The sequence below is a fragment of the Microdochium trichocladiopsis genome (assembly GCF_020744255.1).
Source record: "Microdochium trichocladiopsis strain MPI-CAGE-CH-0230 chromosome Unknown B0I36scaffold_10, whole genome shotgun sequence".
Classification (NCBI taxonomy): Eukaryota; Fungi; Ascomycota; class Sordariomycetes; order Xylariales; family Microdochiaceae; genus Microdochium; species Microdochium trichocladiopsis.
Window position 1 is genome coordinate 2743743 of NW_025763553.1, and position 12454 is coordinate 2756196.

General features: G+C 53.7%; 3 protein-coding genes across 3 annotated transcripts; all 3 read right to left on the bottom strand.

Annotated features, from left to right (window-relative positions):
• Window positions 1–692: 692 nt before the first annotated feature.
• B0I36DRAFT_394316 (uncharacterized protein) lies at window positions 693–2319 on the bottom strand (the record flags this gene model as incomplete). The annotated part of the gene is given in 4 exon segments (XM_046161495.1): window positions 693–1266; window positions 1283–1790; window positions 1844–2209; window positions 2223–2319. 4 exon segments carry the CDS (start codon window positions 2317–2319, stop codon window positions 795–797), a joined length of 1443 nt encoding a protein of 480 aa, XP_046007791.1. The 3' UTR covers window positions 693–794.
• Window positions 2320–4611: 2292 nt separating this feature from the next.
• B0I36DRAFT_252839 (uncharacterized protein) lies at window positions 4612–5025 on the bottom strand (the record flags this gene model as incomplete). Its single annotated transcript, XM_046150710.1, has 2 exons — window positions 4612–4747; window positions 4844–5025. The coding sequence occupies 2 exons, from the start codon at window positions 5023–5025 to the stop codon at window positions 4612–4614; spliced, it is 318 nt and encodes a 105-aa protein (XP_046007792.1).
• Window positions 5026–8716: 3691 nt separating this feature from the next.
• On the bottom strand, window positions 8717–10924 carry B0I36DRAFT_251635 (P-loop containing nucleoside triphosphate hydrolase protein; the record flags this gene model as incomplete). The annotated part of the gene is made up of 2 exons (XM_046150627.1): window positions 8717–8980; window positions 9065–10924. The coding sequence occupies 2 exons, from the start codon at window positions 10922–10924 to the stop codon at window positions 8717–8719; spliced, it is 2124 nt and encodes a 707-aa protein (XP_046007793.1).
• Between the last annotated feature and the right edge of the window lie 1530 nt (window positions 10925–12454).

Here is a 12454-nt window from a genome sequence, read left to right on the forward strand (position 1 = left end):
TGATAACGATAAACAGAATTTGTTTCTGATATGTCTGGTCCAGAATCGTGGTCCTCTGTATTGGAATAGGCTTCAATCATGATGATCAATCGTGCAAAATGTGGAAGTTGTAGGCCTGGGTGCAAACTCTCGCCATTTTGCCCATGTCAGGATTCTGCCTTGATATACACAGCATGAGCACCAAGAGCTGCCGGCGGCAGACTACGAATTCGACGTCTCATTGGTTGTCGCAATGATGGGCTCCTCCGCCAAGAGGGCCAGACCTGCACTAGCGTACCTGCGCGACATGTGGCTTGCAGGGACAAGCCTCAAACTGCAGGTTGCCCAATGTGGTGCTAACATTGGGTGGTCTTGGTCAACCACCTACACCACATTTTTCTGGTGTGGAACACCATCAACGTTCAGACCAATGACATGCAATGAGTGGGCAGCTGTAAAAAGAACCTTGCGCCAGGATGTCACCGACAAAGAGCCAGGAAATAGCCGTGGCGTGCTACTTCCCCGTTGACGGAAACCTAGTCAGCACATCTCACCCAAGCGCTACTAAGTCACTGATGCACATAGATTTCGGTCATTAGTCAAGCGTCCCCCGTTCGTGCGCCTTTGTGTAATGACACACGGAAGGGATCTCTATGCTTCCAGTGCCGAGGCTCACTCTAGGCTTCGCTGCGCACAATCTGCCAAGTAATGCCCTAGCTCAACGTTTGTTCTCATTGTTCAGTCTGAAATAATGGTCTCTCATGGATAAACTCGTTTGTGATGCCAACTGCTTGAGGTCACAAGTAACGCCGCTCTTACAGATATTCAGTCAATGATCGCATGTCCCAGGCGCCATTTGATGACGAAGGCGACGTAGGTCTTGGTATGTCTTCGACCGGCGGGTCGGTCGTCGTGTGCCCAATCGAGTCTCGAGATCGCGCGCCGTCGTTTGTTCCAGATATCGGCTGAATTCCCATAGGAGAACTTTGTGCTTTTTCCTGACGCTGGAAGAACAGGGGGGCCAGCGTCCAGCCTCGGTACAGTTTTTGATGGCTTGCCGACACTCCGATCGCGAGAGGTTGGCGGGACATGAACTCGTAACATAGATAACATGCCTTCTTGCTGGTGCCCATGAACAGTAGTCGCGGTGTGCGTTCGGGATTATGATCGTAGAAGCTCAAGAGCTGCATTTCGGCATGTACGGTTAAAGTCATCCTGCATGCTCGCCGTAATCTGGCTTCGGGATCATGAGTGAGCCAGACTTCTGTCCCGAAGGCCTTCTGGATCCTTGGTGATCTTGGACAGAACAGTCAACAGCGGTCGCGATCCGTTTTCCAGTGAAAAGTCTTCCTGCGGTGGGTTCGGTACAGCTTCGACGTGGATATTGTCGAAGATTCTCGGTTGCTTGACAGCAATCTTAAGCATCGCCTTGGCCGCTGCATAGTAACGTCCGAGCTTATATATATGTTTTAGCCACAAAGGCAACTCTCCTTCATCCGAGCTCAGTAAAGCTTCGATTTCATCCGGATAAACCCACTTCGCCTGGGAAGCCCATTCGATATTGCTTATGAGGACGTCAGACGTTACTTCAGGAGGTGAGGATGCCACCGAAGGAAGCCCGTGCACCCATGTGCAGAATTCTTCGGAATACTGCGAGATCGAGTTGCCAGACTTCAATTTGACCGTAGCATTCTGGATGTCTTCATGTGTAGCTGGACGATTCAACCGCTCCAGAATTGACAGGATCTTGTCTTTCGTCAAGACTGTAATTTTGGCCATGAGCTCATGTTGTACACTACCAGCACTTCTTTCTTTCAGATAAGTACCATTAGCTTCTTTCATCGACCTGCGAACTCGGCGTGACTGAGCATGATACCTCTAGAAGCGACCGAATTCAGGGCATTCAAGACCTCTTGCAGCATTTCAAGAGTGTCTCCTTTGACTCCTTGATTGCTTGCAAGTCGAAGGACAGTACCTCCTGGGTGGCCTTGCTCGAGACAGACCGCCGAGGCAGTTTCGCCACCAACGCGTGAAGTGGAGGCTATGAGGGCGAATGAGTCGAGGAACTTTTTTTGAAGCTGTTCAGGTTTCCACAAATCATCATGAGCGTGCCTGTCAAGGCTGTGTGTCGTGGGTTCTCCTCGAACCGGATCGATCAACGAAAGTAATGTCGTGACCATCACAAAGCGCTTATGTGATTCCCCGGAAAGGGTGGTAAGATTGGTCCCCGCTGCGCTTTGGACCATTGTCGACGTCATCATGAGCAGTAAGTGGTCGGAAGCTTTCTGCGTGGGTAAAAGGGTTAAAGCTTCGAACAGGTTGTTGCTTATTCTGCTGCATTCATGAAGGAGACCTGTCCACATGCTGTTAGAATATATCACAGAAGTGGTGCAAGCCCATGGAGCCGGTATTTGAGCGCGAGCCGATAAACCCGTAGTGCCCAAACCCCAATAGGCTCTGTTGCAGCCTGCCCCCAAGGTTGTGGATCGATCGGCCGAGTACTAATCCACTCGCGAAGAAAGTGTATGCATGGGTGGTTGGTCGCGGTGCGTGAGGGGTAAAGTTGCTCTTGCCTGCACCACCAGCTGAGCGACTACAGGATATGGGATCCACCAAAGCCACCTTGGTGGTCGGCCGCCTGCATGAAAGAGTCTCATGCTCATTAGTTCCATGTACATGCAAAGGCATCCACTGCAAGTGTGCAATATGCCCACCTTTCTCGTGATGGTGCTTTCGAGGGGACCACCATTCAAACCTAGGCAGACCTCGACAACATATGTAATCTGACTTCTTGCATGAAATGAAGGCTCTCTCGCTCAAGGCGCGAGGGGTTCTTGTTGCACCAATGTCATCCTCGCGCTGGAAGCTTGCTGGCGTCAGCTTGCTATACGAGTATCACATCCACAATCCGCGAGTCCCAAGAATTAGCTTCGGCCATAATGGATGACTGATGGATATATCAAACTTTTCGCGCCAGCATAATAAAAGGCTGGTTAAAGATACCCGAGTATGCTTGCTAGCTTGTCACATGCCGCAGCACCATGTGGTGCGGGGTACTCACCAAACGCATTGGCGCCTTGCAACGATTCACAGAAGACCCAAGGAATGAGGCTGTAACGGATACAATTTCTCCTGTGCTACGATTCCATGCTACAAGTCGAAACAACGCGTGATCAAGATCTCGCTTCTCACTTTTGCGTCGTCGAAGATCCGACCTCCCGCTCGATCCGAACTTGTGGAGGATGACCCAAGTCGACCGAGCAGGCGTCCAGTGGTGGAATGCAACGTCTGAGGCGGCTAGTGATCATACGGGGCGGTCTACACGAGTCGTTATCACCGACGACAGACTAGGTCCAAGGGCCCCCTGCTTTTCTTGATTGAACATCGTGTGGAATGCACACGGCGACGCTACCGCGGAGGCGTCCACACTACTACCGCACGCAGTTCTCGTGCGGGATAAGAGGCTGATTACCCGATGCCGTTGATAAATAAGGACCACCTAAATTCATTCAAGAAATCGGAAGATGTGGATGACTGGAGGTCGTCGCTAGCAGTAATGACCGGCGACCCTAGCTACCCCGCAATCCGTCGGTCCCACCAAACAGTGGCATCCTCTAACTCCTACGAACAGAACCCTACTTCTGTGAAAAGAAGGACATTGGACAGCCGACCCGAAACCAGTCTATGTGACTTTCGAGTTCGAGGACCTTGGAAGGACTATTATCGCACCTTCGTTGTCGCTGGGCACCAGCTGTCTCCCAGGTCGACTGGATTGACGAATTACGGAGGGGATTTCGGCGACGATTGCTCTGTTTAAAGAAGCACGCTGTGAAGGCGGTGGGCGGGGCAAGTGAGGAGCCTCTTGGACAAACACCATGAACAAGCCAACTGGGGTTGTCATGACCCATGAGCTGCAACCTGGCGAGAGAGGTACAGGGTTGCTTCAGCATTGGCACCATAAATCCCTGATCACATGGAAACTCGTGCATGATTCTGCGTTGCGACTCGAAGACCATTTCACCGGGCGACGGAGCATCTCCCTGGGGTAGTCACATGGGGTAGAAGTAGATCAAGCAAACCTGCGCGCCTGACCTGTGCTAGATCTCCCGTAGCTCCTGGGAGCCCCTTCTCGCTACTCGCCCACAAGCAAGAGCGGGCGGCTCTACTCTGAAATCGGGCATCACCAAAAATAGGCATTGCTAAGAATAGGCATTGCCCATGGGACATATATCAATCCTAGATCGTGCCAAAGAGGAGCCTAGTGAAACCTCAACGTCAATGGCACTGTTTATTTATGGAATGCGGTGTCAAATAGTTCTCTACACTGGCCAGTGTGAAAGAGGCAGCATTAGTGACCATCAATACCAAGTTACAGGCATTTCGGGGGCCAGTGCCCGGTGGACCGACGGTCGCGGCAGCCGCCTCTTCGCGCCCCCTTGGTGCCGTGGGTGGCTGGACGCCTAACAATTAGCTCACGAGTGCCCTGAAGTGTACTAAATGCAAATGCCACGTTAGCCAGACTCGCATTGAGACGCCTGCTGCAGGTAGGATCGTTCTTAGGTAGTAGTAATAAGCGGATCGTGCTGACTCCGGATACGATGATATAGGATAACGTTTTCCCGCAGCCATGTTCTAGCGCTTGCTAGTCAAATCTCCAATATACTTCTGCAGCAACTTGTTGCTGCAGTCTAGCTTCTCATGTCCCTGCTTAACTGCCTCGACGCGGTTAAAGATGAGGAGTAGCGAGTCCTGCAATGCCTTCGCATGCCTAGATCCGCAGGAACAAACGTCAGCGAGCAGTTCCCAAGATGGCCACCCTCGGACACATCCAACGTTCACGGCAGATCCCATAGTCTTCACTAACCGGCGCAGTTCAGTATGCATTTCACGCTCCAACGCTTCAACATCCTCGCTTGTCATCCGCGGGCTCATGGCCCGCAAGTCATCCGGTTCAATTGTTGTCTCGACAGGCTCGCTGGTGTCTTGGCTAGGAGCACGAATGGACGAATGTGGCTGGCGCCCTCGCCAGCCAACCGACCCGATCATGGCTGGAGGTGGATCGAAGGAACCGAATCTAGGGAAGGGATGCTGCCCGTCCATCTTCGTCACGTTAAATGTATAGGATAGCTGGGACCGATTCTGTGGAGGGAAACTCGTATGATCGTGTGTGGCTCGAAGATGGAGTCGCTAAATGAGCTTCATATTTCGTGAGCCTCGCGGAAGTAGGGCGGAGAAGAGACGACCTGGGGGAAGTGACGCGCGGTGGTGTACGTGACTCCAGCCAGCTTCTTCGCAGAGGTTTGTTGGGCCAAGGCGGTCCTGCCGGCCTAGCAATTCGAGAACGATGAGGGCCATCATGCCCGTCTTCACCGATTTGGAAATGTCGTCATAGTTGGTGAATTTTGGGGTCAGAATGACATCAACTCTCTGCAATTGGTCGGATGGATTGGTCGCAGAAACTTTGGCCCTCTTCATTGGTCGCTCGGACTTGGAAATATTCCATCCCTAATACAACGCGCAACGCCCCACACAATTCTTGATGGTCTTATTTTCAACGCACCTTGGTGTTGCACAGGGGTGAGTGGCGCCCGATTACTGTGGAAGCACATCGGCAGCACAGAGACCAAGGGAAGCTCTTTTAGTCGGCCAGATATACTTCAGCGAAGCAATCCAATCGAGCGCGCACACCAAGTAGGATTTAAGCATAAAATTTATGAGGGTGCGGCTCTCGTAATGATCTGGCTTGGGGGAGGGGGAGGAGGTGAGGTCTTTAGCCTCCGTTTCCTCCAGAAATATTAAGACACGAATGAGATTGCAGGGACGTCCAAGCCAGGTGAAAATGTTGAACCTCCTCGCTCTTCACTTTTCAGGCGCTTGACATATAATGTCCACGATGTAATTTAACACTGCAGCGACCGCGAGGTTTCCAAAGTGATGTGGCCATTTGGCCTGCAGCCCCTTTACAATATCGTCCAGCCATATGTGGTGGTCCCATTCTGGGCTATTAGGAATGCCCCGAACAGCCTCGAGCAGCTTAAAATCCTGCTCGGACGTTGCAGGTACGGTCGCCACCTCGATTAAACCTGAGAAAATGTGGTCTGTCATTTGGGGTCCTGTGGTCTTCTATCTCGACCATGCCGAGCTGTGGATAGCGACCGCATAGGTGGAAAATGTGGTTCACTGCGCTTGATGCATAGCTGCGTAGTTCGATTGCACCGGATGTCGCGCGGATGCCCCTTGAAGATTAAGATGGAGATTGTGCTCGTGTATCTGGCCTCCATTGCATCGCCCTTGTCATCATCCTGCTTCGTTACCTCTTTCGAATCTCCCTTTCCTCCCAATCTCCCGGGTCTTGCTTGGGTAGTCGAGCTGATATTCATCTGTTCGAGAGATTTAAATAGGCTCGAGGCCCTGCCGCGAGTGAGTGGCAAGTCTCCTGGATACTTTAGCCAGCGGGCACAAAGGCCTCCTTACGGCTGTCTTTGGCGTTGCTCATCCGAACCGCAAAATAGAAAGGAAGTGACGCTTTGACTCGGAAAGCGGTTGATAACTCGTCCACGTTTGCGGGGTTACTCGTTGAGGTTGTAACTGAGGGGTAACTCCATACTCTCAGGTGATGCAGAGACATATATACCATCATCCGTGTGGTACAATGCATCTACCTACAGTGACAGGGAATAGCCTAGGGCGCATCTAACAAATTGACGTTATAATGGAAGGGTTGCCCGACAATCGATGTATAATAATCGATTCCATCCTTCATAATTGCTTAGTGCCACTGCTACACACCGCACGGACTAGGCGCCACTGCGCCTAGTACAAACGGAGGTTGGTGACAAATATGACAGGTATAAATATTACGTGAACAAGGTAGCGCTTAATGATCCACGAAACTATTCCGGTTTTGATTATATGCTTGTCGCCGCCATGTGCAGCCACTAGATAAACATAAAACGAGTGAGAAGAAGAGAGTCTTGAATTAAGGATGCCGGAGTATGATTAAGCACCAGCGAGACGCCGTTCACGTTCCTCGACGCCGCCGCGTTTCAGACTCTCTCCACTTACCGTCAACACTCGTGTAGCTAGTGTGTGGCGTAGAGTCTGTGCTGGATCAACCGATGGGAAAGCATATATATGGTGTAGCTGCAGGCTGATCGATCAGAAGCTTAATTTTAAGTGATGGAGATGAAGGATTGGACTACTGCACGCCACGCTCCCTTTGCTAATGTTCAATCTTGTCACACTGAAGTGAATAATCGTACGGCACGTTCACGAGGTAGATTTCTCCCGTTAAATACTTCGAATCTAAGTAGTAAGCCGACAAATCAAGGTTTGGGCCAGGAGAGCGAATCCATGTCCTTTTTGGCTTGGCAAGTGTGGCTGTGGTTCGAGAAAGTTGCGACACAGTAGTCGGCGTTGCAAGACTTGGCGACGGGAGGGTAGGGGTGGGAAGAGGGAGGGTTTACAGCAACCATGGCGTCCCCACTTCGAGACCACTCTTACCGAATTCCCCCCCAACAGCACCCCATGCTCGGCCTCCTCAGGGACGTTCCTTATATGCGCAACGAGGCCGAGGTGAACCCATCACCCTCGGGGGCGACAACCACTCCTTACCCCCCCCCCCCCCCCCCCCCCAACCCAACCACCCGTCCCGCCCTTCTCCCTCGCACCAACACTTGCAACACCAGCCAGACACCAGACCTTGTTGAGCGCGCTCCTTAACGCGTCCAAGGCGCTGTCAACAACGTTACACGCTCCCTAATTGGCCGCACCAACCGCCTCGAGCACCAACAGCTGCGGCACCACGGAGACTTGAAGGATTGAATCAAGATGGACAACAATTCGACCAATATCCAGTCGAATCTGTTGGACCGCCTTCCACGCTCCCGCCAGCGTTTGATGCTGGCTGCCGATGCGTACTAAACGCACCTCCTCGCATCGAGCCCGGACTGAGGCCGACCTGTATGACCTGCCACCTCAGCGTGTCTCGTCTCGTCAGGCTCGCGACGCTTCCCTAATGCCTTGGTCCAACACTCAGACAGCACCATCGACCTGACCGCGTCGTCTCCTTCGCGCTTACCCCGCGCCAACAACTCGTGCATCTGGACCCTCGGCTCGGCCCCATCGACGGCCAGGATTGTGGCAGTGAGGTGGACCTCTACAGCCAGGAGAAGTCGCTTAAGGGTGACTTCTCGGAGGATGAAGCCGTGTCGGCCTCTTTCGTGGTCGTGGGAGTTGGGGAAAGTGAAGCCTGGTCCACCGTCTGGACCCGTGTTAGGCGCTGGATACTTCATTGTCCCCGTAAATAGACTAGGCATCGTGCATGATTCTCAGCCGTAGACTTACCTCGCTAGCTGCAACAATGAACTTGTCAAGCATCATCGACATCGCTATCCAAGGCAGTTCAGATGTGTTCTTTTATCCCTCATTTTCCCGGCAATGCTACGTCAGGCATCATCTGATCAGAAAATTCTCTTGAACTTCTTCTTCGATTTCGACACGGGCTCGTCGCCATCACCGACTACTTCTCCACCATCGTGCGTTTGAAGTGGAGCGAAGTCGATCACTTCAGGGCTGTCTTCATGCTCCTGAGGTGCTGGTGATGGGGAGCGGACGAGTTCGTTGTTATCGATCTCTGGGGCAACCCGATCCGCTGTTAGGGCAGCGCAGTCATGCTCATCATCAACTCTTGCATTTCTCTCAATGCCTACATGCGACTCGTTAGCAGTGTTTGCGCTCAGCTTATTGGGGAATCCTTACTGCCCATCCCGTCAACAGGAAACTGGCGGCAGATCTGGGCGCTCCTATCCAGCACCTCTAGCTGCCGGACGGCCTGCTCCCTGCCCACGCGATTCTCCTCGGTCTCACCCCCCAGGCTGGCCACGAGCTCCGCGTCCATCTTGTACACTTCGGCTGGGGATAGCATCTTGTGCAGAGCGAGAACAAGCCCTGTCTCGATGACGGACACGGCGATGTCGTCGACGAAGCGCTTCATGGCTACCTGGGCAGCGACAGGGGTTGTCAGTCGTGATTTATCATGAGACGAATCTTTGGAGGGTTCAAAAGGTATCGGGGAGGAGGTCACCTTGTAGTATGCCATCATCATATCCCGGGCTTCTGACGCTGCGAACTTGTTCATGTCAGGCTCGGTGGTGCCCATTGTGATCTTATTCACCAAGGTTGCAAGATCCTGTTCACCATGCGAAACGATAGTCAAGCTTTTTGTACGGAAGTGTTTCATGATCACGGAAACGACCTTGGCGCGGCTGCTGTCGGCCCGGATCTTTCGCAGCGTCTCGGTGAAGTAGTGGTTGTACGTGATCGGCTGCAGCTGCTGGTGCTGCTTGAGGATCTGGCTCGTCCTGTCTCGAAGGTCTGCCAGTATGGCGTCCATCGCTGGCCCAATGATCCTTTGCAGAACCGTCGATGACGTATTGGTATCTGCAACGTGGTCGATGACCTGTCTGAGGAAGACCTTGCAAGCATCCCACGTGCGCTGGACGTGGGATGCCGCGAGGGCCTCCCAGGGGCTAGCCTGCTCGCGGAACAGCTCGGCGATGATCATGGGGTCGAAGGATCCCGGAAGTTCTCTGCCGCGGGAACGGGACATCTTTGCCACGATTCTCTCAATGAAGTCATCTCGTGAGATAGATGTGGCATCTGTGGGGGTGCTGCTGGCCTCTTCCCCCTCTTCCTTGATGTGGTGACGCTGACCATTCTTTAGGACGTTTGCAGCAAAGTCTTCGTTGTAGTTCTGGACGAAGGCGCGGAGGCGGCGCTTGTAGCCATTGTCAGTCTCGACGTCTTTGAAGAAGGAATCCGTCCAGTTGCCATCCGCAGCATTTCGCACGAGGCGCTGGAACGACTCCGAGATTGTGATCATGTGCTGCTGCTGTTCGTAGTGCGTATTTCTGGGCCGGCCAAGTTTCTCCATCTGACTACGGCACGCTTGACACTTCACATCGATCTCGGCGACGAGACTGGGAAGCTCCGCTGTGATGTGTTTCAAGAGGACTTTGCTTAGTCGGCTTCGAAGATGAGCGACACCAAGAATGGTGCTTGGAAGAGTAGTCCACACCCCATGAGCGAAGAATTCTGCCTCGAGGGTATTACGTCGATGGAACGAACCAGTCTCCTTCTCCGAGTCCATGTTCTTGACAACATGCCAGCCGAGGCGGAAGTTGACCTCCTGGTTCCGGGCGAGCGAGATGTACAGAGCTTCGCTATCGGACCCTGGGTTCAACATGTCGGGTTTCGTGACGACACCGAGGGTCCGTTCCCCGCTGGGATCGACCGTTCTTGCGAGCTTCAGGACGATCTGGTTCGCGAAGTCGTTCTTCGCCGACACGACTGCCAGGATGATGCTTCGTGGCTCGTACATGTACGACTCGACCGTCTCCTGTATCAATTCGACGTCAGAGGGCTTCTGATGCTTGGTCTCGGAGTGGATCAAGCCAGGCAGGTCGACGATGGTCAGATGTGGGCGGTCGGGGCCTGAGATCTCCACGCGCAGCAGGTCTCGAGCAAATGCCCTCCCGTGGACCGATATCCCCATGGCGGATTTCGCCTCGTCGATGACCCGGGCAAGGTCTTCGAAAGTGTCCAACTTCTCGTCGAAGCTGGACAATGAGGCTTTCTCCGAGTCGTCTCTCGACATGTGCGGGACGATTGAGACACGCGCGCTGACCTGGGAGGTTCGCCGCAGCACGACCTCGGTGGGGAACCGGGTGCAGAGGCTGCTTCGGGCTGGAAAGGGGACGCCGGAGATGGCTTCTAGAACAGAGCTCTTGCCAGATGACTGGTCACCGACCACGATGATCTGGGGCAGCGAGATGAGATGGTCGATGCCCTCGGAGCGTAGGCGGTCGATCGCGTCCATCAGATCAAGGCGATCTTTGGAGCAAAGACCTTGCAGCGCCTCCTTCTGCACGATCGTGATCACCATCTTCACAACAGAAAGGGTCGGTCCGTGGGTGTATGTTGCAACAGTGGCAAACTTCACAGCGTTGAAGCGGAGCTGTCGGAGTACAGTGAGGGACAAACTGGCTTCAGCTGCTTTCGGGGTTCATCTGTGAGGTCAAGAGGAAGTGGATATCACCATGTGCAGTTTAGGCGTTATATATATCACTCGGCGACCTTGCAAAGGAGCTGCTGTGGTACTGGCATCCTTAGTACTCTTTCGCTCCCGCCTGGCACTCGCCTAATACATTGAGGAGAAACAACGCCACAATAAGCGGAAGCAGGAACGGGCTAAGATGACACAGTACGGATTTCTGAGCGATTCAACACACGTCAACACGGCGAATAAGCGAGATTCTGGCCAGTCAACAAGGGAGAGGGCGAGTCTTGGTCTCAGCCACTCAGCTGTCGAGGCTGTCAGCTTCTCCTGTGGCTTGCAGCGCGTGCGTTCGGCCTCAGCGAGACACTGCTAGGCCGGCACTGGCTGCCTCCAAGCACTGGCACGCCGACCTACCCGTCTCGCCCCTGGACCTGCCAAGCACAGAGCACAGAGCACAGAGTGCAGAGTGCAGAGTGCAGAGTGCAGAGTGCAGAGTACAGAGTACAGAGTACCTATCCGCCAGTCGGACTCTAGCCATTAGCAGTCTCGGCCAGCACGAAGGTAGAGTTCCGCCCAAGCCAACTCAACTCCGCGCCAGATGCTGGTCAAGACCGGGCCGGACTAGCAAAGTACGGGAACGGAATAGTATCCGACCAGAGACTTGCTAGACTGGCTAGACACTCTTCCGATGGGCATCTGGTCCTCAAGACTGGGAACACGGCCGCAAGCCAGAGCTCATACGCTGGTGAGATCAGCAGCCGTCATTTGCCGAGACGGAGACATGCACGCACATTTCACTACTACTGTGCATCAGAAGCCGGCATTGCATTGTCTTGGGAGTACATGTCCCCCTCCGTCGCGCTGTGCGATCGGCGGCTCTCCTGGCGTCCCCTCACGGCCGAGACCCTTCCCCAGGCCCCAGCTGACCCGGACGTCAGGGCACCAGGTGGCATGAGCTCCACGGGCTGATCACTAACCCCAAGCTGAGATGAGCCCCATGCTTACTTATCGCTGACTGAGAGCGCGACTGCTCGAAATGCACCGCGCTCGTGCTCACGGGACAGGTGAGGATAGCCTCATCCAAGGTGGCGTGAAAAGCAGCCGTCTCATATGCCCCCCATTCGCTTTTCCACACGTTGCTTTTTCCACGCCTGATTGCTCAGGATGATGACAGCCGCAACATATCTCAGACGACTACCCTCCAGCGTCCGCACTCACGGGTGCCCTCCAACGACAAGATCGCCGCCTCGCTTGTCCGGTGTGGTTGCTCCAACCTGTGGATTCTCTGCAGAATTTGTCGCTGGATTACAGATCCTCCCGGTCCGATGCCTCGAAAGTTGAACTTTGTTCATCGTCTTCGCGGCTGTGTACCACAGCAAAGTTTCCGACTGGTCGCTAGCACAGGATGGATGACCA